The following is a 26,799-nucleotide window of genomic DNA, read 5'->3' as shown; positions in this document are numbered from 1 at the left end:
GCTTTACCGCGGCAGTTCCGAGTGCCACACGTATCTTTTTTTAGTTAAAAAATACTAAGAACGTATAAATTGCTTCATATGTATATATCTTTTACATTGGCTGGAAAAACTAATCACGTAAACTTCTTTTCCTACAAATTCTCCTGTCCCACATTTATTAACTGTTATAATACGGTCCGAAAGCATATAAAATCCACAAACAACTAGAATCCACAGCTCCCCTTCGCTAACTTCAATTTTTTGCCGACAGATGGCACTGTTTATCGAAAAGTTCACATTGACAGTTGGCAATGCTGCGCATGAACTGTCAAAAATATCAATTTTAGTTGACAGAAAATTTTCGTGAAAGAAAGATGTTCGTGAGAGGGATATTATAGAAGTTGATCTGTTTATGTATTTTCGGCAATTCGTGTTAATATTTGCCTGAATTTCATATGTTTATTAATCAAAAAGGTTATTTAGGAAATGTAAATGAGAAGAAAATTCGCTAAAATGTGTTTTGTCGGGTATAGAGCAAAAAAAGGCAGCCGGTAAAAAGTGAAAATTGTCGATATCGTCGGGCGCAGCCGTGAAAAATTCAATTTGTTTACATCCCTCATGTCAGCTGAAGTGATGTACAATAACAGAAACAAAGAAAACAACAAAAATATAAAGTGTCAAAAGAAAAATAAAAGAATTTACCCGAGTTTGTATAAATATTTTGTTTACATGATTATCGCAAATTGTGCGATTTATGTTTTCTTTGTGCAACGTGCTTCTATTTAGCGTGATTTCCAAATCTATTAATTGGCGTTTTTTGCCGACTATCTCCAAGTTTATATTTAGCTAAACATTTTTCAGCCTTCTTTGAGCAAGGTGTACATAAAATGGCTCCACAAATTTATAGAAGTTTTAAAACGTTGTCGTTGAGCTGTACATGTTGCCTGCTGCTTTGGTGCTACAATGTTCAGGCTCATTTGAACGTGTATCTGAATCCACAGGAGGTGATGCGATTATTAGGTAAGTTCATTGATCCCAGTAAAAGCGCCAAATGTACTGTATGTCAGTAATTGGGTGCATATGGGGTGATGCAAATATAGTTTTTGTCAAACTTAAGTAGGGAAATACCCTTAAAGCCCGAAAAAAGTTTTTTCCTGATTTATTTTTGGGAACATGAAAACGGTGCACATTAAATTAAATTAAATATATTGTGCATATGCATATACATTCCGGTGACATCGGAATTGGCGTAAAAAGTCCTGATCGCTATTTTCGTTCGGCTTTTATTAAGATCGGCTTTTGAAATTTTTAAATATTTGGTCAAATGTGTATTATATTTTTTTGTGTACTAAACTTTGTAAACCATAACTGTACTTCTCAGGCATTTTGTAATAAAGTTTGTCAATAAAATCCATAACATGTCCAAATTCTTTTTGGAACATACTTGTAAAGTTGAATACATTAAAATAAAACTGAAAATTCAACAAGTTTGTAAAATTAATCATAAATGAAAATTTTTTCCAGCTTTAAAGAATCCGAAATGATGAACATATATGTATGATCAAAATCAATTGCTATTGTTTTTTAAACACAATCAGAATTGTTTTTTGAAATGATTCACTGTATACATATTTTTATGCCGATATATTAAATAAACATAAATATTGCCGACCAATAACTCTGATAGGAGTAGCATTTGTTAGCACCTGAGAGCCAACGCCTTAAATTATTATTACAACAACATCATTAAATACCTGGTTCGCCTAAAGTTATTCCATTTTATTTTTTAACTTTTTTTTTAAATTTTTTTTTTAATTTTCTTTGATTTAATAATATGGATTTGAACAAGAAGATAGACATTTTTGTTCTTGACAAATAGGTACTTCTCAAATATTTTTAAGTGGTGTTTGTGATATCCTTCAACGTATTTAAATCGCTCTTTCGTCATTTTGCATTCTAGATTGGTTCCGTTGTCAGTTAATTAAACTATGTACACATTTTTTCTGTCGAACCTCATTCACATTGCAAAGTTTTGTAGGCACGTTATAGCAACTGTATAGCGGGTTTGTGCTGGAAGAAGCATAAATTCCTAATATTGCTTGTGCGCAAAAGTTTTCATTTGCTTTTTTTTTTGTCTTTTCTTTCTTACGAGGAATGCTAATTCGGAACTATTTCAAAATATTCCACGTTTTGTTTTCATACTCTTTGTTTATATTGACACCCATTGACGTCGGTGACAGGGCAGCAAAAAAATTGTCCAACTTTAGTTGATTTTCGGATTTTATACTGTGCCATGATTTTTCACACCACCCAATAGAATTCTGCCGCTACAACAACAACACCGTAATGACGTTACTTAAGGATTCATCATTGAAATATGCAAAAAAAAGTGTGATTGTAACATTGAAGCGAGCACATATTTGAGTTCAGTTGAGTTAAGTAACTCGACACGCTTCTCAAAAATACTTTCCTGCTTATCGGCAGATAGTTTGCAGCCACATACATTTATGTACTCATAAGTATATGTACATTGAGCAAATCGCTATGTTCACCGCACTCTGCATTCATCTACGCCTCGCCAAATGGAAGTGTTGCCACAGCCACAGCCACAGTCGGTCACGTTTGTCGCACTTGCTCCGCATACTTGCCACTTAGTTTTCCAATAAACGCTTCAATGCTTCTGAGGTTTTTTCAGCCTTTCCTTACCGTTTTTTCGCATATCGTTTCTTTTTATTTGAGTATACTTTTTTCAGCTCTTCGTTCACGTCTGCCGGTACCGATGCCAACAAAATTTGTAAGTGTAAACAAGGCAGGCGAACTTAAAGTTGTCTTCAGTTTCAGTTCAACTCACTTGAAGCTTGGCATGCAAGTGTGATTTTAGTTGTGGATGCCAATGTTACAATGGTTGTGCCACAGAAATGGCAGCAAATGCACCTGATTGTGTCAACTTAGAGATGAGGTAGTGGTTTGAGTATTTTCTCAGAACTACAACAATAAAAATAACTCATGCAACAACTGGAAAAATTAGGAATACCATTGAAAAGCAATAACAAGTATTTTCATAGTAGGTTGAGAAAATAAAAAGAGAGCAAATAGTAAAAAATAACAGCAAAACAAATTAAAAATTTGAAAATGGCAATAAAAGAAAATCAACAACAATGACAATCACAAAATGAAGCAGAATTAAAAGAGCAACAACTACAATTTTGAAGTTGAAGCAAAGCAAACGAATGGAAAATGAAGTAACAAAATTCAAATTAACCATGAATTGACGACAAATGAAGTACAACCATAATAGAGATGAAAAAAAAACTTCCGTTTGAGTTGGTAAACAGCGTGGCGATTTAGGAAAAATTTGGAAAATCATCACATCCCTAGACACTTAAAACTCGTGCACTAGTAACGGGTTTTTTTTCGAGGTATAGAACTTTAAGTTGGCATTACTGTTCAAGATGGTGACCGATTTAACAGCTGTCAAGTGATTTATTCTCAGTTTGGTTTGGCAATTCATCATGAACAAGGATGAAATGATGCGAGACTCTTTGAATCGAGAGAGAGCTGTCAAAACCCACATTTTTTATAACATTTGCCAATCATGCCACTGTCGAACGAAAATGGTTTGGGTATTATAAAAAAAACTTAGGGGTATTTTGCATTTCGATATTATTTTTAGGTGCTCCGTCCCCGAGTAGGCCTATATAACGCATATACATCCCTATATACCTGTATTTATATTATAAAATTTTTAAAAATTATATAACATAAAAAAATAGCAAATAAATAAAAAAAATTATAAAAAAGAAACAATACAAGTCATAATAAAATATCATGGTTTTATAATGAACGTTTTAAATTAAATTAACAAGTAAAATTTAGTTGCACGTTATTCAAAAGTATTTGTGTCGTTCCTTGAAATTTCTTTTCGCACTGCTTTTGTTAGCTATTTTTAGCGGGTTTATTTCTGGCATCCCGCCTTTTTTGACATCAGCTGTTCGAAATTCCCTGATTTTAATAATCAGGGAAAGAGAATAACAGAAAAATCAGCGAAAATGAGAAAGTCTCGCATCATGTCATCCTTGTCATGAATAGACTTACCATGGATAAAATGATACGAAACTCTTTGATTCGAGAGAGCGCTGTCAAAGTCCACATTTTTTTTTATAACGTTTGACAGTGGTGCCACTAAGGAAAGAAATAAGTTTTGAGATTTTTTAAGGCATTTTTTGGCAGCACTGAAAGTTCATGAGCTCTCTCAGAAGGCAAAGAGAGGAGTTTCGGATCATTTTGTCTATGGCGATGAAGCGCACTTCTGGTTGAATGACTACGTCAACAAACAAAACTGCCGCATTTGGAGTGAAGCTAGTCCTCAAGTCTATGTCCGTACTTCTTCAAAAACGATGATGGCCAGAACGTTACAGTCAATGGTGATCGTTATAGAGCCATGATTACTAACTTTTTCATTCCTGAATTGAACAACCATGATGTCCAGGAGCTGTGGTTCCAACAAGACGACGCAACATGTCACACAGCTCGTGCCACAATCAATTTATTGAAAGACACGTTTGGTGACCGCCTAATTTCACGTTTTGGACCTGTGAATTGGATTCCAAGATCTTGTGATTTAACACCGCTAGACTACTTTCTGTGGGGTTATGTAAAGTCATTGGTCTATGCGCACAAGCCAAAAACGTTTAACCATTTGGAAGACAACATTCGCCGTGTTATTATCGATATACGGCCACAAATGTTGGAAAAAGTCATCAAAAATTGGACGTCCAGATTTGACTACATCCGAGCCGCCACGGCTGGTCATATGCCAGAAATCATATTTAAAATGTAATGCCACAAGATCTTTCGGATAAATAAAATTCATGTCAATCGAATAATCCATCGGTGTTTTATTGCAATTTAAAGTTCTATACCTCTAAAAAAACACCCTATATAAAGTAAGTTATAGCGCAGCATTTTAATCAAAGATAAGAAACATTTACTTATTGAGAGTTAATACATTTTTTCACTTTTTATGTATTGAAAATTCAAAAATCAGTTGTTTTAATATATCACAAAAACACAAAATTGGATTTAAATAGTTTTTCCATATGTTAAACAGGCACATGTATAGTAATATTTAATCTTAATAAATGTTGGGTATTATAATTTAAATACCCAAAAATTATTATTTTGTCCGATCTGGCTACAGTGGAAAATGTTATAAAAAACGCTTATTTTGAGGCACTCTCACACTAGAAAGGGTTGGGCATCCCATTATCCCTGATTCTAATGAAGAGCTTGCGTTTATACATATATGCGCGTCGAGTGCATTACAAATTATTTTCCAGTTGAAATTTCATCGCAGAAGAGAGTTGTAATGCAATTCGAGGTGTTTTCAAAAAATAACGAGAATTTGAAAAATAAGATTTCGCGGGATTGAAGAGTTCAATTGCCATTTATACATGCGCCTGAAGTACGATAAAATTGTCAACTGTATTTATTGCTTACTTTATCTGTAGCAGCCGCTGTTTAGATCGGTAAGTAAGAAGTGTTTCGAGGAATTGGAAGAAGGGCTAACATAAGTGGATATTATCGAATAGATGGATAATATCTGAATGGCGGCAACATTAATGTAGATAAATCAATATATATATTTAAAAAAAAAAAAAACGAAAATTTCCGTTTTATTAAATACACCTCGTATAAGCTTTATATCAATGTTAAAGTGATGTCCAACTAATTTGAATGACAGATCTCTGCTATAAAGGGTTCAGTTAATTTACTGAAAAATTCTTTAGCTTTATCTTATTTAATATATAAGTTACAGTTACAGTTACAAATATTAAACCCACATATGTCGAGACACATTCAGCGCAACTGGCACAACTTTAAGGGTCTTATGTTAAATGCCATATATGCTTTTATCCATGGTTATGGAACTAGAATTTAATGATAATTCAACATAAGTTAAAAGCTCTAAATTCAGAGTCAATAACTATTTTCAACAATCAAAATGTATTCATTCGGTTAAAATATATAAAACTACGTATATGTAAGCTCCAGTCAAAATTGTACTGACCGAGGTTGCGGAAATTTTTTGAGCACCTAACTGGGGCAACATCTTTTAGCGCATACCATATGTTACTTCAATAAGTATACACATACATTCTTACATAAGTATACATACATATACAGGTTGGTTGAAAAGTTTATGCGCTCCAAATAATAAAATTATGTTTTTGGTACGAAATATATTTTTTTATTCAATATAATATCTCTTAACTTCAATACATTTATTTCAATGATCTTCCAATAATTTTATGCCATCCCTTTAATGACTTTCCGGAAGCTCTGCAAAATACCCGTTTATGGTTTTAATAGCTTTTTCATTCGACGAAAAACGCTTTCAACGAAGGAATTGTTTCAGAGTAGTCGCTGGTAGCCAAATCTGGTGAACACGGAGTATGCTCAAGTAATTCGTACTTTATCGTTGAATTTTGTAATTGTTAAAACACCATTGTGAGCAGGTGCATTGTTAATGAAAAATTATTTTTTTGTGATGCAAACCAGGTCTTTTCTCATAAAATTTTTCATCCAGCTGATCCAAAAGGCTACAATAATACTCAGAGTTGATTGTTTTACCTTTCTGCAGATAATCAATCAATAAAATTTCTTTTGCATCCTAAAAAACTGACGCCCAAAATCTAACGGTGCGTTTTGAATGTGAGTCACTTCTAACAATTGTTCATAAATTTCCGCTACTTTTAAACCTTTCAAAACAAAGTATCCGATCACTGCGCGATATTTAATTTTTTCATATTAATAAAATACTCTGAGACGTCAACTTCAAAAGGCTTGTAAACAGAGAAATAATTGACAGAATGACTTGTAACTTTGCATGTGTTCTCACGACAGATGTACCAACTTGAGAAAAACAAAATTTGGAGCTAGAAGTGCAATTTCTTGGCGAGAGAGCAAAAACTTTTCAACCAACCTGTATGTATGTAGATATGTATCTGATTAATTGTATTGCATATGATATTTTAAAGTTGCGCGACCTTTTTTTTGTCATTCAGCAGCTAGCACTGTGCATTTTGTAGCATTTGCATTTTCCAGATATTTTTTATACTCTTGCAACATGTTGCTACAGATTATAATAGTTTTGTTCACTTAACGGTTGTTTATATCACCTAAAACTAATCGCGATAAATATAGCGTTATATATACATATATGATCAGTATGACGAGTTGAAATCTGGATGTCTGTCTATCCGTCCGTCCGTCCATCTGTTTGCGCAAGCTGTAACTTGAGTAAATATTAAGATAAAGTAAAGACGAGTTCGTAGGTGGGCATAATTGGACCACTGCCACGCCCACAAAACGCCATTAACTGAAAACGCCATAAGTAAGCCGTAAATGAAGATACAAAACTTTGGCACAACGAGACTATTTAAGGAGGGGCACTTGTGGTTTGAAAAAGTGGGCGTGACCCCGCCCCCTAATAAGTTTAATGTACATATCTCCCAAACCAATACAGCTATATAACCCAAATTTGCACACAACGAATATTTTTAACCCCTGCGTGTGCCACCTGATGACCAAAAATTGTCCACATCGAACCAAAACTGTTCAAGCCGCCAGGTACCGGATATGGGCATATAATTGAATTTTTGCCGAAAATATCGGTCAATGTGTGAGATATATAATTGAAATTCGGAGATAATGCTTTCCTGATGATAGTATGTCTGAGCGTCAAACATGGGTTGAATCGGGTCAATATTTCCCTTAGCCCCCATATACCTAATATAAAGATTTTCGAACTTCAGGGTGACTTTATACCGCATATGTCTGCCAATATGTGTGTTATCTCAATAAAAATGAGAAAGCGTATTTTCCTAATAACAGTGTATCTTTGTGCCTAAAATAAGTAAAATAAGGTTAAAACATGCTCTAGCCCCCATATAACTAATCACAGAAATTTCAAACATCCGATTGACTCTATCCATATATTGGTGAGGATATTTCAGGCGCGTCAATGAAACTCAAGGAGCATTTTATTTTGTTAATAGTATGTTGTATTGCCAAAATAGGTAAGTAAAATGGGGTCAATACTACTCCTATCTCTCATATACCTGACATAAGATTTTCAAACTTCCGATTGGCATTATGCCATATATATCAAACAATCTGTAAGACATCTTAGCAAAACTAACTGATTAATATTGGATATACTATAGTTTAATGCCGAAAGTATGTGAGTTTAGTCTATGAATTACCTCAACTTCCAAATACTACATATATTGATTTTCGTTATATATCAAACCTTATACCGAATATATCGTTCAATGTGTGAGTTATATATTTATAAAATTGCTTGAAAGTATGATCTCAAGTAAACCTCAGCAATGCCAAAATTAACTCAATTAGTTCATCCCTTTCTCTGTCCCCAATATAGCCTGTATAATAATTTCCGACTTTCCACCGGACAACATGTGTGATACTTTAATAAAATTAAATAAACAATTTTTTTTTTTTAAATTTTGTTGAAATATGAATTGGCCTAGACATTGTTCTATTCCTAAAATAATGAATTGTGATCCTCTGGTTGACGTTTTCACATCAACTCTTAATATTAAATTTATCTTTTTCAGTTGAGTTTATATCCCATAAATCTCATTTTATGATTTTAATTCAATTTTAGCTGACGGAAAGTAAAATATAGTAATAAAACTAAGTGAGTCTATGACCGATAATATAACTTAATAAAATACTAAACTCGATTATAATCTATTTACAATTTCATCGAATAATGAATGTTGAATTGTCTTGCAACATTTTTTAATATAAAGTTTTCCTAACACCTGAAGGTATTTTGCCTGTCTTGATCCTTAGCACCAAGAGTATTATCTGTTCGGTTGCACCTGAACTTAGCCCTTCCCTGCTGGTTTTATACTAGTTTTAGTTTCAAAAGAAATGTATGACTCCTCGCTACACAATGACGCCACAGAAAAGCGCACGCAATAGCTAAAATTATAAGAAAAAAAACTCGAAAAATTCTTTTGGCTTTTGTTGCCGTCCATGTGCGCGTATTTTACGCGTTTATGTTGCACATTAAATGTCTCGCGGCTGCTTAGTCTACTGCCGGTGTTCCCGTCGTTGTCGTTTACGCTGCTGTTGTTTTTGCTGTTGCAGTTCAATAGCCATTTATTGTTGCCTCTTTATTATACTCTCGCTACCTGTTGCTACAGAGTATAATAGTTTTGTTCACCTAACGGTTGTTTGTATCACCTAAAACTAATCGAGTTAGATATAGGGTTATATATATATAAATGATCAGGATGAAGAGACGAGTTGAAATCCGGGTGACTGTCTGTCCGTCCGTCCGTCTGTCCGTCCGTGCAAGCTCTAACTTGAGTAAAAATTGAGATATCTTTATGAAACTTGGTAGACATGTTTCTTGGTATCGTGAGACGGTTGGTATTGCAGATGGGCGTAATCGGAAAAAGTGGGCGTGGTCCCGCCTCTAATAGGTTTAATGTGCATATCTCCTCAACCGCTAATGCTATAATAACAAATTTCACTGGAAGCAAATGTTTTTAGCATTTCTATTGACGGTGTGAAAATAATTGAAATCGGGTGGCAACTCCGCCCACTCCAGCACTAAACACGCCAGAGACATTAAACTTTATCTCTGAGATGGTATAAATTGGCTTTATAGGAACCGCGTTCAATATTAGTCAGTGGGCGTGGCACAGCCCACTTTTAGGTGAAAACCCATATCTTGAGATCTGCTCAACCGATTGCAACCAAATTCGGTGCATAACGTTCTTTTCATGTTTCTATGTCATAGTGCGAAAATGGGCGAAATCGGACTACAACCACGCTTACTTCCCATGTAACACCATTTTCAATTCCATCTGATTCTTTCACTTTCCACTATGCAAATCAGGTAACAATGATTATATCGGGGTAAAACTTTGCGTGAATAATGCAATTAAAGTATGCCACCTTGCGGCCAAAAATTGTCTAAATCGAACCAAAACTGTTCAAACCCCTAAGTACTAAATATATGGACCCCATTGCCTATAGTTGACCTTCTACCGAAAATATCAGTCAATCCACAAAGAAATCTCACACGAGTATACCATTTGACTTTGCGAGAGTATAAAATGTTCGGTTACATCCGAACTTAGCCCTTCCTTACTTGTTTTTTATTGATTTGTTTAACGAAGGTGTAATTAATTGGTGACAATTTCGTTTTCATTTTCCTTCGCCTTTTTTATTGACTTCGTTTTATTGTCACTGTGTTGTTAGTGCAACGGGCCCCGTCTGCCTATTTTTCCTTTTCGGCTCACATTAAGCCATGAAATGTGCAACTTATTATGCATTTAGCATTCACTGCTTATTTCGATACGTTCAATTTCTTTGTGACTGTTTTTATATTTTTCTACAACACTTTTTATATTCTCCCAACCTGTTGCTACAGAGTATAATAGTTTTGTTCACCTAACGGTTGTTTGTATCACCTAAAACTAATCGAGTTAGATATAGGGTTATATATATAAATGATCAGGATGAAGAGACGAGTTGAAATCCGGGTGACGGCCTGTCCGTCCGTCCGTCCGTGCAAGCTGTAACTTGAGTAAAAATTGAGATATCTTTATGAAACTTGGTACACATGTTTCTTGGTACCATAAAACGGTTGGTGTTGCATATGGGCGTAATCAGACCTCTGCCACGCCCACAAAACGCCAGTAACCAAAACCAAATAAATTGCCATAACTAAGCTCCACAATAAGATACCAGACTCTTATTTGGTACATAGCATCACATTAGGGAGGGGTATCTGCAGTTAAATTTTTTTTTAAAGTGGGTGTGGTCCCGCCCCTAATAGGTTTAATGTGCATATCTCCTAAACCTCTAAAGCTATAATAACAAATTTCACTGGAAGCAAATGTTTTTAGCACTTCTATTGACGGTGTGAAAATAGTTGAAATCGGGTGGCAACTCCGCCCACTCCCCATATCACGGTACTGTTAAAAAATACTAAAAGCGCACTAAACACGCCAGAGACATTAAATTTTATCTCTGGGATGGTATAAGATGACTTTATAGGAACCGCGTTCAAAATTAGTCAGTGAGCGTGGCACCGCCCACTTTTAAGTGAAAACCCATATCTTGGGATCTGCTTAACCGATTTCAACCGAAATCGGACTACAACCACGCCTATTTCCCATATAAAACCATTTTCAATTCCATCTGATTCTTTCACTTTCCACTATTCATATCAAGCAACAATGATTATATCGGGGTAAAAATTTGCGTGAATAATGCGTTTAAAGTATGCCACCTTGTGACCAAAAATTGTCTAAATCGAATCGAAACTGTTGAAGCCGCTAAGTACTAAATATGTGGACACCAGTGCCTATAGTTGACCTTCTACCGAAAATATCAGTCAATCCACAAAAAAATCGCAAACGAGTATACCATTTGACTTTGCTAGAGTATAAAATGTTCGGTTACATCCAAACTTAGCCCTTCCTTACTTGTTATTTATTATGATTTATCATGAAATTTATTTTAATGTTTTTACTTACATACTTATTTATGTATGTACGTACGCATATACGAATATATATCTGTCCATATATATGTTAACCATTTTCCAGAAAATTATGAATTCTTACGGGACATCTTGACAGGCAATGTAAATACATTGCTAACCCTCTGTTAAATACATTGCCATTGAGGTAGGCAATGTTCATGTAGCAAATGCCCGCTATCATGAAATGTTCATTATCGAAATGGCATTGGATAGGTATGCTCGAGGTGATATAGCGTATGTTTGAGCTCTAGAATCGTTTTATGTTTTGAATATTACTTTGCTAAATTGCAGTTTACGCAACAAAACATTGGCATTTCTTCTTTGCTGGCATCATGTCACCGAAGCTATGCATGTACATATTGCCTTTTTAAAATTTGTGTGCAATTGAAAAACGCTCTGTCAAACCACTAAAATGACAGTTCATTGCTAGCAATGTGTGGCATGAAATGTATTTAGACATCAATCGTTAAGCATTAGCAATGTTGCTAGCAATTCAGATTTTTAGCAATTTTTAATCGCCTGTGCCCCTTTAGTTTTCGTCGGATATACATATTTTTGTTTTCTACCTCTTTTTATCACAGTCACGTGCAAACTATTGGTTGCTGGTGTGCTGCCCAATATTAAGATGTTTCTATTCTCCTACCAATTAACCAAATATACATTTATTCATATAAATTTGAGTAATTGGTCCGAAATGATGCGGTAATAAGTAAAGTTGTATATATGTAAGCATATTTATTTCGTATACATACATATGTACATATGTACACATGTAAATGTGTTTTTTTGTGCTAATGGGATTTAATTATGCTTTGAAAAAAGTGTGGTAAGAAACTAATTCAATTTAAAACGTGAATCGTATATTAAAATTATTGAGCTTTAAATTATTTTTAAAAAAGTAAGTGATTAAGCTTTAAAACCTTTCTTCATAACCTAGATACAATATCCTTCTTATACCCTGAACAGGGTATATTAAGTTTGTAACCCTATAAAATATATACATATGTATATCCTTTAAAATATATATGTATACATATGTATATAAACTATCAGCATGAAGAGCTGTGTCGCCCTTTTTCCTAAGAAGCTGATTAAACTTGTTTAAAAATATTTTTTTGACAAAATATCTTCACGATATTTAAAGCGGATTATTTTTCAAGGCAACTGTACAATCTCCGAAAAATGTGTTCACATAGATAGATAAACTGACCGATCAAAATCAAGTTCCTGTATTGAATCTTTTGTATTTGTGAAGGTTATTATAGCTTCGGTAAAACAGAAGTTAACGCTCTTTTTTGTTAAAAATTAATTAAATCTAATCCTAAAAAAGTACTAAAATTATTATACATAAATGGCGGCTCAAAATTATCGCAAGATTTAAATATGCCGCCATTTATGTGGTAAAGTGTTACACTATGGAACAACGTTTCTGTATTATTGAACAATATTTCAAAAATAATGATATAATCCATTTTTTATTGTTCTGTGGAATGGGCCTTTCCAATTTTGTCAGAGATCCTTTCTTACGAATTACTTCACCTCACTTATGTATTTGATATTGTTTTGTTTAGAGTTATGCTGCGCCACCCTTAAATGCGTTTTTATTTGACTGGCCGGCTACTCATTAAATTTAATACATACAAGGTGCGTTCCAAAATAAACAGTAAAAAAGTAACAAAGTAAACTCAGTGGCGCCATCTATATGTTAGAATCTGCTATCCTTTATCGACTTCCAGTAAAAATTTCATGACAGTTCATCGATTGGAAGTGAAGTTATTGCGTTTTAAGTGTCAGTATGTTTTTGTCATCGGTGCGAAAATTAGCTTCGAACAAAGAGCCAACATTAAATTTTGTTTTAAAATTGGTAAAACCTTCACCGAAACGTTTCAATTGATAAAACAAGTTTATGGCGATGATTGCCTATCCCGTAGCAGAGTGCACGAGTGGTTTCAACGTTTTCAAAGTGGCCGTGAGGACATAAATGAAACTCAAAAAATCGCGCCTGGAGAAGTCAAAAGTGAACACAAGGTTGATTTGTTTTTATGATTCCAAGGGTATTGTCCACAAAGAATTTGTTCCACCCGGCCAAAACGTTAATGCGTTTAGTGCGCCGTATTCGATCGGCCCGAATATCGCGAAGATGGAAGTTGCCGTTTGTTGCACGATAACGCCCGGTCTCATCGATCGACGCTTGTGGCCGATTATTTGACTAAAAACCAAATTTTAACAATCAACTACTACCCGTATTCACCTGATATGGCACCGTGCGACTTCTACCTTTTCTGAAAAATGCATTTGCCCATGAAAGGAAGGCGTTATGCAGACGTGGAGGCCATTCAAAAGGATTGCACCGGCATACTGGCGGCCATACCGGGCAACGAGCTAAAACACTCGTTCGACATGCTTTTGGATCGTGAAAAAAGCTGTATTAAAGCAGAAGGAGACTATTTTGAATAAAATTAATTAATTTTGCTGATAAAACCATTTGTTCTCTTTTTTTAAAAAGTCCTGTTTACTTTGGAACGCACCTTGTATATGTATGTAAGTATATGCAATTAGTCATAACTTAATGATCCGAGATTTGTGTTTCGGGTTGCTGCCATGTAGAAATCTCCAAAAAAGTCGCAAATAATCCGCAGAATCCTCTACGACATTCTTCTACAAAATTTTCTTGTATATTTTCTCTGTAATTTTACATTTTGGGGGTGGGGTGTTACTCAATTTCACCCATTTTCACACTGTAGGTAGAGGTGCTAAAAACATTTGTTTCCGGTGAATTTTAGTATTATAACTTTAGCAGTTTAGGAGATATGCACATTAATCCTATTAGGGTCGGGACCACGCCCACTTTAAATAAAAAATTATAAACTACAGATGCCCCTCCTTAATGTGATCCTGTGTACCAAATAACAGTCTTGTATCTTATTGCGGAGCTTAGTTATGGCAATTTATTTGTTTTTGATAAATGGCGTTTTGTGGGCGTGGCAGTGGTCCGATTACGCCCATCAGCAACCCCAACTGTTTTACGGTACCAAGAAACATGTGAACCAAGAATTTATTTGTTTTTGATTAATGGCGTTTTGGGGGCGTGGCGGTGGTCCGATTACGCCCATCTGCAACACCAACCGTTTTACGGTACCAAGTTTCATAATGATATCTCAATTTTTACTCAATTTACAGCTTGCACAGATGGACTTACAGAAAGACGGACGGACCTACAGTCACCCGGATCTCAACTCGTCTCTTCATCCTAATCATTTTTATATTTATAACCCTATATCTAACTCGATTAGTTTTAGGTGATACAAACAACTGTTAGGTGAACAAAACTATTATACTCTGTAGCAACAAGTTGCGAGAGTATAAAAACTGATTTCTACATTGACAGTACGGGTATAACTTTTTCTTTTTTCTTTTCTTCTTGATATGGACGGTAAGTACGGAAGGACCGCACGTCGGTCACTAATTCCAGCATAAGTGCTTAAATTTGTTAACGCTATCATTAAGTATTAAATAAAAAAGCTGTGCTTATTGTTTTGTTTCCTTATATAGATAAATAGTTTGACGAAGATACAATACTGTTGTGTTGGATCCACGGAGGGGAGAAGAAGGTTTTGGGTGTCAAACACGAAAGAAAACTTAGAATTCAAAAATATTTTAAAAAAATGTTTGTGGAATGATAAGATATATACATACATACATATGTAAGTATGTACCTATGTTTAGTTTCTCAGCATCTAAAACATCGTATAAAAAATTCCTTAAAAAATTAGAGCTAATTCAATAAGAATTATTTATTACCAAGTTATCTTATTTTCAAAAATGCCAAACTTGGATGTACTTTGTTGAATTTAGAAAAGCAAAAATCAGAACAATGTATACTTTTTCATATTATTTGATACAATAAGCCGCTACTTTATGAAAACTTACTGTATGATTATGCGTTTTAAATATAACATATATATGTACATACACTGGGCAGAAAAAGTCTGCGTACAAGCTACCAATAAAAATAAATTGTTGAAAAAAACAATAACTTTATATACTTTTTATAAATTCATTAAAAGACATTAAATATGTAATTTTATGAAAATAAAAGTGATTAAATAGCCGACAGTTACATATAAACAAAACGGACGAATAGAAAATCCATTCGAAAAAGTCTGCGTACAAGGTACATAAGTCGAACAAAGTTATTCTTCCTACGAATTCTTCTTAAAATATTAGGAAGTTGGATATCCCCAACGTTTAAAAACTTCACTAAGGTTTTAGCATGGAATATACAAGCATAAAGGTTTCTTGCGAAGGGATGTGAACCCATTCCTCGTGCAGCACATCCTTGAGCGTATACTTTGAGGTAAATGCGCGTTGGCGGATTTTACGTACCAGTGAATCTCATACGCGATATTTAGGATTAAAATCTGATGATTCTGATGGTGTTTGAAGCTGCTTGGGAACGTTATAGACTAACCAAAGCTTAACTATGTCTTCCAAGGCCAAATTCTACCCCTCTTTGCTTTAAATTTATTTTTAGGATATTAAGTTATGCATATTTAACCATGATGGACTTAATAAATTCCATTTGGCCCACACAGTTACTAGCTATGCACCCCCATATCCTTGCTTGTTCACCACTGCTCTTCTCAGTATGCATCAAGATTTCCTTATCGAGTGCAGTGCCCATTTTTAGCCATAAAATCTTACGTCCCTTGATTCCAAAGACGCAAAACATGCTCTCATCCGAAAAAATAACTTTCTGCCAAGACTCCCGGGGCTTATTTTAGTGCTCTGTGTCGACCTTATGCACTTACTTATTGACTAGCGATATGACCGAGTTTTTGTGTGCGACTGGACCATAAAACCCTGTTTTTTTTTTTTAACTTTGGCGAATGGTGTCGGTGCAGAGGGATTTCTTAACATTTTCTTAACATTTTGATCGATTTTGGATGCAATAAATCGAAGGTTTTGCTTCACACTTTTGCAAAACCTGTGCTAGTATTTTTGGCCAGCCTGGACGCGCCGAGATACAAAAACTCTGCTATGTTTGTAATTGTTTTATTACCCTTTATATGAAAGAATGTGTTCTTCCGAGAATTCGACCCATTTCAAGGTATGTTTATCCTTCATCAAAAAGTTTAACCACTTTCCCTCTCAGAGGGGCTTATATTTTTTCTTTTAGGCGATATTCGAATAACAAACTGAATAGAACAAAAATCTTTTAAAATTTCTACTTTTACGAAAATAAGAAAAACTAAATATACTTGGTCTACGCCAGCAAACCTAAAAATTTAACTGAAGCCATCGATGAGAAATCCGCAATTACTTAGTTGCCAACCCAATAATTAAATAGAGATAATGCGAACAGGCCGTAAACGGAACAGTCTTCTTATCACTGTTTCTTTGTGGAGTATTTGTGCACCCAACCATGGCAGTCTGATTTGCTTCCAATTAAAAACTGTTTGGAATCTCATTGCAAAATTATATTTTTCAATATTTATACACACAAATGTACATTACAGCTTATACGTATACATAGCTATCAAACCGCAACTATGCATACAATCGTGTGTACATATGTACAAATAACTGTATAGTACCGATATAACTGGCAGCGAATCCAGGCCAAACGTCGCGGCGCTTTATTTGTGATTCGCTATTCACTCTGAATGACGGCTTTACTCCTATGCCAATGCAACAGAATGATTCGAGGCGGCAGATGCTTTCTATGCGGTTGACAAAAGGTTATCGGTTTTACCGCAGATGTAACAGACTCAGCTTGCAGTCAGCTAAGCAGCTCGCGGTGAATATCAGATTAAAGAGTATCAGAGAAGAGAAAGGAATCATGGATACGAGTGTGCATATTTTGATCAATTGAAGCAGTTCAAACAGAAGTGATGCCGTAGACTTCCAGCTGAATAAATGTGGGTGCTTCTTGTAGAGTAAAAAATAATTCGCACAAATTAACACACAGTGCAATGCCCTCTAAATGACAGTTTTTCTGTCAGCAGTTGTTTCTGGCTTTGTTATACGATTCATAGAACTCGTAGCTTGTTCGTACTAATGCGCAACATTTTTCATTATCTAATAGCCCAAACAGTCACCGACATTCCTCCATACGCATTATTCACATTCATTCAAAGTTTTACCCCGATACAATCATTGTTGCTTGATTTGCATAGTGGAAAGTGAGAGAATCAGATTGAATTTTAATTGGTGTTATATGAGAAATAGGCGGGATTTCGTCCATTTTCGCACTGTAACAAATGAAATATGGAGAAGAATGTTATGAATTTGGTTGAAATCGGTTAAGCAAATCCCTAGATATGGGGTTTCCCACTGCGTAATTTTGAACACGGTTCCTATAAAGTCATCTCATACCATCCCAGACATACAATTTAATGTCTCTGGCGTGTTTAGTTATCGCGCTTTTAGTAGTTTTTAACAGTACCGTTATATAGGTAGTGAGCGGGGTTGTCACCCAATTTCACACATGTTCACACTGTCGATAGAGGTGCTAAAAACTTTGGTTTTGGTTACTGGCGTTTTGTGGGCGTGGCAGAGGTCTGATTACGCCCATCTGCAACACCAACCGTTTTATGGTACCAAGAAACATGTGTACCAAGTTTCATAATGATAGCTCAATTTTTACTCAAGTTACAGCTTGCACAGATGGACGGACAAACTTTCGTTGTAGATTTACGTGAGTACCTGCCGGCAACGGCCTTACCTCACGGTGTTCCAAAACACAACGTATCAATACAATGCGTTGATAAGCGCCCCAAACAATACGAGCTATTTGCAAGTATTTATTTGGATACCAGTGGCAGTGTGTCTGGGTCCACACTACCATCTTGGTGTGATTCGAGGCCGACCTAAAACGACTGCGTAGCCTAAACTACTGCCAGTTGAGCTACCCATTACTCAAATGACTGGTGACATTTGTCGCTCGCACTTCAAATGTGTTTTTATTCACTTTTTCATTTAAAGTGTTTATAATATCAGTTCAAGCTGTGTATTATAGCACTATTCCTCAACATACTATGCTGATATTACTGAGCAAGGTATATAATAACAGTCATAGTGCATATTGGCTTTTAGTCGCCTTTTACGACAGGCATGCCTTGCCGCGGGCATATTCTATCCCCTGCCCGCAGGGGTAGATGGACGGACAGACGGACGGATGGACAGACAGACAGCCATCTGAATTTCAATTCATCTCTTCATCCTAATCATTTATAGTATATACTTACATAACGCTATATCTAGCTCGATTAGTTTTAGGTGATACAAACAACCGTTAGGAGAACAAAATTATTATACTCTGTAGCAACAGGTTGCGAGAGTGTAAAAATTAAATACTCCTAGAAAACTATTTAACTATTTTTTAAGATATAAAATTTAGTTAAATTAGTTAAAGCAAACAGTTTCAGATCAGAAAACTTTTTTAGATATTACAAACAACAACTATTTTCAGCGCAGATTCTGATATCTATTGTTGTTGAAGAGGTTTTGATAAAACACAAATGACTGAAGAGGAGCAAAATTCTTAAAAAATTTAATTTTACTCAAAAAGTATATTCCTAGAAATATTATGTTGTATCGACTCTTTATGTTCCCCCAACGTTATATTTACTGTTTCCAAGTTGTAGCTTACCTTGTCCAGTTTCGAGATTTTACTCCGAGTTTAACAAATTTTTTTTTCACCTTTCTATATACTCATTTATACAAAACAACTGATTAAAATATTTTCAAATTATATAAATAATAGTTTACCCGTTTTCCATTTTCTATTAATATTTTTTCGAAATAAAAGCAGTAATGTTCAACTAATTTTTTGATAATTTTGACCTACCCCACAGAACTAAAATCCTTAATACCACAAAAAAGCTGAAATTTGACAACACTTCAATTGATTTATTTTTGACGGGGTGAGTTTATATTGATGATACAGAATTTCAAAACTTCACTCAAAATGCAGTTGAGTTGAAAACCGTAATAGGGGCTTATTGCCACTAAGTTTTAGTTTCAAAATTAAAAATATACCTCAGAAAAGTGAAACAATAAAAAAGTTATAAAGGTAGTAAGTATATATTAAACTCAAAAGTCAAATATATTTTGGAGAAAAGTAACAATACAAACTATTCTTAATCCATATAAATAAAAAAAAGAAAATAATAATTATAAAAGGCATCTAAATCTTGTATACGGGAAATATTTTTGGAAAATATTACTATTTTTTAATATTTATTAAATCCTTTATTAATAAACTACGCCATGGCATTTATTTAGTTACTACGGTAAACTTATAAAAATTAGAGCAACAATATTTAAACACAATCTGGATGCACAAAAAGCATTCGTTTATTTTTGCCACACCAATTTCAGCAAAACTTCAATAAATCGCACCAAAAAGAGTTCAATTCACATATTCAATTTATCGAAACTGATAAACAAATAATTGCATTAATCTATGAGATGAATTTTGCATAAGTTGCTTCAATATCGCATGCTGTTTGCAAACTGACCACGAAATACATAACAGTAACCATATTTGCCACAAACACTCACAGCCCGCCATATTTAGAAATGCGCAATACATATGTAGTATGCCTATTTATATTCTTAATACATATGTATGTAAGTACATGTACATAAAAATTACATTCCAGCTATGTGTAGGAAAGATGTCACATTTGCTACAGATATATTTAATTATGTCGTGTGCTCTGCTGCACTAACGAGAGATGCAAACGAGAGCAATACGGACAAAATTGCTGCCGCAAATTTGACGGGCTTGCCAACTGGTTGCTGTTCGGCTGTCAACTGACGGGTCATTAGTCTGTGTCAAAAGCAATTGACTTAAATCGCAATCGTGCAATCACATCACAGCACAACGCCAGGCTTAAATTTGCTCGGGTTGACTCGGGGCGGGGGCTCTATTTGTGGTAGCAACAGCAGAATCACATGAGTAATTAATTTGCAACAAAATACGTCTCTAAACCTTGGTGAAGCAGAGCGTATTCGCACAAACTTAGCCACATACATCTGTATGTGTTATGCATGTGATGTTTGTGTTTGGTTTCTGCAGTCTTTCACGGCCGGCAAGTAGGCCAAGCAAATAGCTATAGTTGACTTGCAACAACTGCCACCGGTGACGTTTGCCTGATGCCACATGCTTCATGCTACCTGCCGCTGCGCTGTTGCTCTTCTAAATTCGAAGCAATTTGTTTTACTAACAGATACAGCAAATCAGTTGTCACTCAAATGCACAGATAAACGACCACAACTACCCGTGTATATGCGTATGTTTGCCTACAAATAAAAACATATGTACATACACATATACACCGTTGAAATGTGTAAGAAATGCAGTGAAAATCAAACGTCCGTTAGGAATATTTACTTTTGTGGAGAAAGTGGAGGCAAAATTTTGCTTAAAATATTTAACGTTGGGGAGACTAGCAGTTGCATAAACAAATATATGAGTATATGTTTATTTGCGAACTGATCCTGGCGCGAAATGCGAATGATCTAGTTTTTAACCAGATAGCTTGAATATATGGTAAAATTAAGTTATCAGCCCAAGTTTTTCGAAAATCTTGTTCTTCACGTGCTGATTCTTCGTAAGACAAGATTTAGGCATTTAAATTGTCATCAATAATGCCAAATTTAGCGACTCTCCCTTTAAAGTTGTTCCTCCTATATTGTGGAAGGTTATCTTCGCACATGCACATACATATGTACTTATGTATTACTGACGGCAAAGTACTTGTCTCCTCGAATTTGCTATGATAATCGGAATAAAAAAATAATACATGCGACAAGATTGGCTGACAGAAAAAAATTATTACAACCGTCCAAATTATCAACTTGCTACGAAAAAAATCCGGCATTATATACACACCCAAGCATTTGAAGAAATTAACACTAACAAGTAAGGAAGGGCTAAGTTCGGATGTAACCGAACATTTTATACTCTCGCAAAGTCAAATGGTATACTCGTTTGAGATTTCTTTGTGGATTGACTGATATTTTCGGTAGAAGGTCAACTATAGGCAATGGTGTCCATATATTTAGTACTTAGGGGTTTGAACAGTTTTGGTTCGATTTAGACAATTTTTGGCCGCAAGGTGGCATACTTTAATTGCATTATTCACGCACAGTTTTACCCCGATATAATCATTGTTACCTGTTTTGCATAGTGGAAAGTGAAAGAATCAGATGGAATTGAAAATGGTGTTACATGGGAAGTAAGCGTGGTTGTAATCCGATTTCGCCCATTTTTGCACTATGACATAGAAACATGAAAAGAACGTTATGCAGCAAATTTGGTTGAAATCGGTTGAGGAGATCTCAAGATATGGGTTTTCACCTAAAAGTGGGCTGTGCCACGCCCACTGACTAATTTTGAACGCGGTTCCTATAAAGCCAATTTATACCATCTCAGAGATAAAATTTAATGTCTCTGGCGTGTTTAGTGCTTGATTTATCGCGCTTTTAGTAGTTTTTAACAGTACCGTTATATGGGGAGTGGGCGGAGTTGCCACCCGATTTCAACTATTTTCACACCCTCAACAGAAGTGCTAAAAACATTTGCTTCCAGTGAATTTTGTTATTATAGCATTAGCGGTTTAGGAGATATGCACATTAAACCTATAAGAGGCGGGACCACGCCCACTTTAAAAAAAAAAATTTTAACTGCAGATGCCCCTCCCTAATGTGATCCTGTGTACCAAATAACAGTCTTGTATCTTATTGCGGAGCTTAGTTATGGCAAGTTATTTGTTTTTGATTAATGGCGTTTTGTGGGCGTGGCAGTGGTCCGATTACGCCCATCTGCAATACCAACCGTCTCACGGTACCATGAAACATGTCTACCAAGTTTCATAAAGATATCTCAATTTTTACTCAAGTTAGAGCTTGCACGGACAGACGGACGGACGGACAGACAGTCACCCGGATTTCAACTCGTCTCTTCATCCTGATCATTTATATATACATAACCCTATATCTAACTCGATTAGTTTTAGGTGATACAAACAACCGTTGAACAAAACTATTATACTCTGTAGCAACAGGTTGCGAGAGTATAAAAAGAGACATTTTCACTAAGACCAAATATGTGCCAGCCGATTAAATTGTATAATATCTTATTTTTTTTATTACTTATCTTGGTATACACTTGGCAGAAGGCTCACGTGGAGAAAAGAAATATCAAGTAAAACAATAGCTGCAAATTAAAACTGGCTTTTAAATAAAAATTCTACTATAAAACGCGGTCATAAAGCCATTTAGGTGTATCGTATTCAGTTGTGCAACGAACATTGACATAACATAGACGGATTCACCATAGTACTTTCGTAGTGAAAATGATCACAAAGTCCTTGTTATTCCTACGGTAAACAAAGAAGTAGAAGTAGAGGACAGTTGAAGGAAATATGAACTTAACTACGCGATCCTCCAAATCCATTATCTAATTCCTTGCTAAAATCTTGTAATCAAACCCGCTTAAAAAGAAGAGATCTATTTATCAGCGTTTTAAGAGCAACGTATTATCAAAAAGGCTTAACGATAACCTTGAGATTATCTTGTTATAAGTGACTTTAAGATTTATTACTTATTGTTAGACATTAAACATGCAGATTCAATACATAAATATATTAACTAAAATGTCTACAAATTTGTGATTCGCAAAACTTTCCTTAATTTTTCGAATATTTGTGATTGATTTCATAGTTATTTCAACAATACAATGAATATATAGCGCATAGAGTCATAAAACTTTGAATGAAATGAGTGACCACTATCCACACCTGACCCACGTATTTGTAAATGGGGGACAACTTAGTGACACTGAGGATATTGGTCACATGTCTAACAACTATTTGTTCACTCTTGAATCGATTTGGATGTTTATAGGCGGAAACTTTTTGTACTCATAGTCTCGCTTAAATTTCAAAAAAAATTAGGCGTGTATTAAACAAATCAAGTAAGTCCCTGATATAATTTTATGTAATTATAAATAATTAATATTAATCAATTACATAATTTCAAGTTATTGTATAAAATTTCTTTGTAAAAACCTTAGTCAGGAGGAGAACTAATAATTTGACTAGCTGATTTATAATTTTGGCTTTCCTGCTGGTAAGCAAATAAAGCTACATATATATGTTTGTAAATATACAAACAGTCGCAACTCATATGTTATTATAGCAAGTGTTCAAAGTTAACAGAAATAGGTAAACAAGAAAATCTGTTTGACTCTTGCTGATTTACCTTATTTTTTGCTAATACAGATTTATCGCATTTACCATACATTTTAGTTTCGGAAAGTTAAACAAAGAGACATCTAAATTTGTTTGTACTTATCTATTAGGTTAGGGGATATAGATATGTATATTACAAAGCTATGCACATACTTGCTCATTACATACTTAAATGTATATAAATGTCTTTCTGTGTATGTGCAACAATATTTGGAACAACCTATTTGCTAACGACCTATGTGTATATTCTTATGCACGTGATGGTTGGTCTTCATTCCAGACATATCGTTTATCCTGGTGATATCCACAAGATAACGCATTGCGGCATGTTGATAAATTATCCTCAACGAAATGTCATTTACGCAACTACTTGTGTACATAGTTAGGAACCTACTATACTCGAGCGTAAATAGTTGCTTGTCAATATGCTTACATGCGATATTTACTTTTAATAATCTGTCCGTCAAAGCTTGTGAAAAAAGACACAACTTTTTTATTATACTCTCGCAACATGTTGCTACAGAGTATAATAGTTATGTTCACTTAACGGTTGTGTTTGTATATATAAATGATCAGGAGGAAGAGACGAGTTGAAATCCTGGTGACTGTCTGTCCGTCCGTCTGTGCAAACTGTAACTTAAGTAAAAATTGAGATATTTTTATGAAACTTGATACACATGTTTCCATAAGACGGTTGGTATTGCAGATGGGCGTAATCAGACCACTGCCTCGCCCACAAAACGCCAGTAATCAAAAACAAATAAATTACCATAACTAAGGTCCACAGTAAGATACAAGACAGGATCACATTAGAGAGGGGCCTCTGCAGTTTACATTTTTTAAAAAAGTAGGCGTGGTCCCGCTCTCTATCAGGTTTAATCTGCATATCTCCTAAACCGCTAAACCTATAATAACAAAACTCACTGAAAACATCTCTATCGACAGTGTGGAAATGGGTGAAATCGGATGACAACCCCGCCCAATCCCCATATAACGGTACTGTTAAAAACTACTACTAAAGGGGCGATAACTAAACACGCCAGAGACATTAAATTTTATCTCTGCGATTGCATGAGATGTCTTTATAGGAACCATGTTTAAAATTAAACAGTAGGAGTGGCACCTCCAACTTTTAGGTGAAACCCCACATCTTGAGATCTGCTTAACCGATTTCAACCAAATTAGTTACATAACATTCTTCTCTTATTTTTATGTTATAACGTGCGAAAGTGAGCGAAATTGGATTACAACTACGACTATTTCCCATATAACACCATTTTAAATTCCATCTCATTCTTTTACTTCTCCACTATGCAAATTAAGCAACAATAAATGTGTCCGGGTAAACCTTAGCGTGAATAATGCGATCAAAGTATGCCACCTTATTACCAAAAATTGTCTAAATCGAACTAAAACTGTTCGAGCCCCTAGGTACTAAATATCTGGACCCCAGTGCCTATAGTTGCCTTTTACCGAAAATATCGGTCAATGTGTAAGATATATAATTGAAATTCATATAATAAAATAAATAAATGAAGCTCTCGATATCAGTACTCGGATCAATACTTCCTTTAATATAACATTTTGCCAACACCTGAAGTAATTTCCCGGGCGTTGATCCTAGTTGCCAGAGTATAAAATGTTACAGCAGAACTTAGAACTTCCTTACTTGTTTTAACACAAAACATTCATGAATATATTATATTTCTTCTTTTGAATAAAATTATAATCGATGTGATGAAATATTTAAATTAAATATTTTTGAGTTTCTTTATTGTTATTAATTATATTCCATTTTCCAGAATATTTCTAACATTCTATGAATATTTGCATATTACATACAAGAAATAGAATAGAACAAAATTCAAATTTCTAAACGAATCGTATATACCCATTTGAAACCGAGCGCTCTTGCAACCATGAAAAGAATTTAAAATTGAAATGGGAAGTAGAAACTGTTACGAACAAGAACACAAACCGTGCCGAACAAGCACGAGCCGCACGGTCCCTTCGTCCTTCCTCGTCGTCCCCTCGCCCCCAATAAACCGGTATGGGCGGCAAAAGAGTCCGTGTCTAAACTGAAACTAAACTAAACTAATATACAAACAATGATTACGACTGTGCTGGAAAATCATTGAGAATAATATTCTTGTATATTTGTAATATTTTATATGACGGGATCTTGATTTCAGCATTCCAAAAGAGTTTTCAATTTTCACCCTAGTTTGGCAAAATTTTGTGTTGTACACCTTTTTAGCTTCTGTTAAAGTTCCGTAATTTCGGTACGGTGTTAATAAGTATTCCCTTAGATGATTTGCTGGATCTCTCAATAAATAACCTTTTGGGGCACATATGCTCGACAATCGTAATACTCTAGCATTCTGGATTTTGCTAGGCACTTCTTCTTCAAAAATAAATTATTTATATTACAAACATATGTTGAATATAAACAATAATTAGATTATCAAATTCCTTAGCGATAATATTTTTTCTAATGGTTCTTTGAAAACCTTATTGCCCTTGGCGCGACATTTTTGACTAGAAAGTTCAGATTCGTATTGAAGATATTGTAAAAATTCGATAAAAACAGATCGAACAAGTATCCAACTTCTCTAAAACTGGTTTCATTCGCAGAAAAATATTGAACATTGAAAATTTGTTTATTAAAATTATTGATTCAAATAATGCTTTATAACATACACAAAAATGCAAGCAAACCAGCTTCAGCTGATGATTCTTCCTCTCTTTTAGCTCCCTGTGTCATGTACTTTTCGCATATTTGAACACGAAATCATTATAAACGTCACGACTGATGCGAAAGTTCTTTTTAAACAGTAATTTATGAAGATAATTACAATAAGCTTCTTATTCAAAACTTTGTCTTTTACCTTTGACTCTGAGTAAGCGTTCACAACATCTACGAATTCTTTCACTTTTGGTAAGGAATCCCTTTCAAGA

The 26,799-nt window shown here is 34.8% G+C and overlaps 1 protein-coding gene across 2 annotated transcripts in view; it reads left to right on the top strand.

Moving 5' to 3' along the window:
• Window positions 1-319: 319 nt before the first annotated feature.
• Window positions 320-26,799, top strand: part of dnt (tyrosine-protein kinase Dnt) — a 221,560-nt gene continuing 195,080 nt past the window's right edge. The window contains exons 1-2 of one of the 2 annotated variants that reach the window (XM_036370648.2): window positions 320-685; window positions 815-999. In XM_036370648.2, coding sequence (XP_036226541.2) covers window positions 867-999 — 133 coding nt within the window. In that variant the 5' untranslated portion in view covers window positions 320-685; window positions 815-866. Of the gene's footprint in view, window positions 686-814; window positions 1,000-26,799 lie in introns of those variants that run through there. The other variant, XM_036370707.2, reaches the window with a different exon arrangement.

The sequence above is a fragment of the Bactrocera oleae genome, chromosome 3, assembly GCF_042242935.1.
Source record: "Bactrocera oleae isolate idBacOlea1 chromosome 3, idBacOlea1, whole genome shotgun sequence".
In the NCBI taxonomy this organism is placed as follows: Eukaryota; Metazoa; Arthropoda; class Insecta; order Diptera; family Tephritidae; genus Bactrocera; species Bactrocera oleae.
The sequence above is the reverse complement of the archived record's forward strand: the minus strand, read 5'-3'. Positions and strand labels throughout refer to the sequence as shown.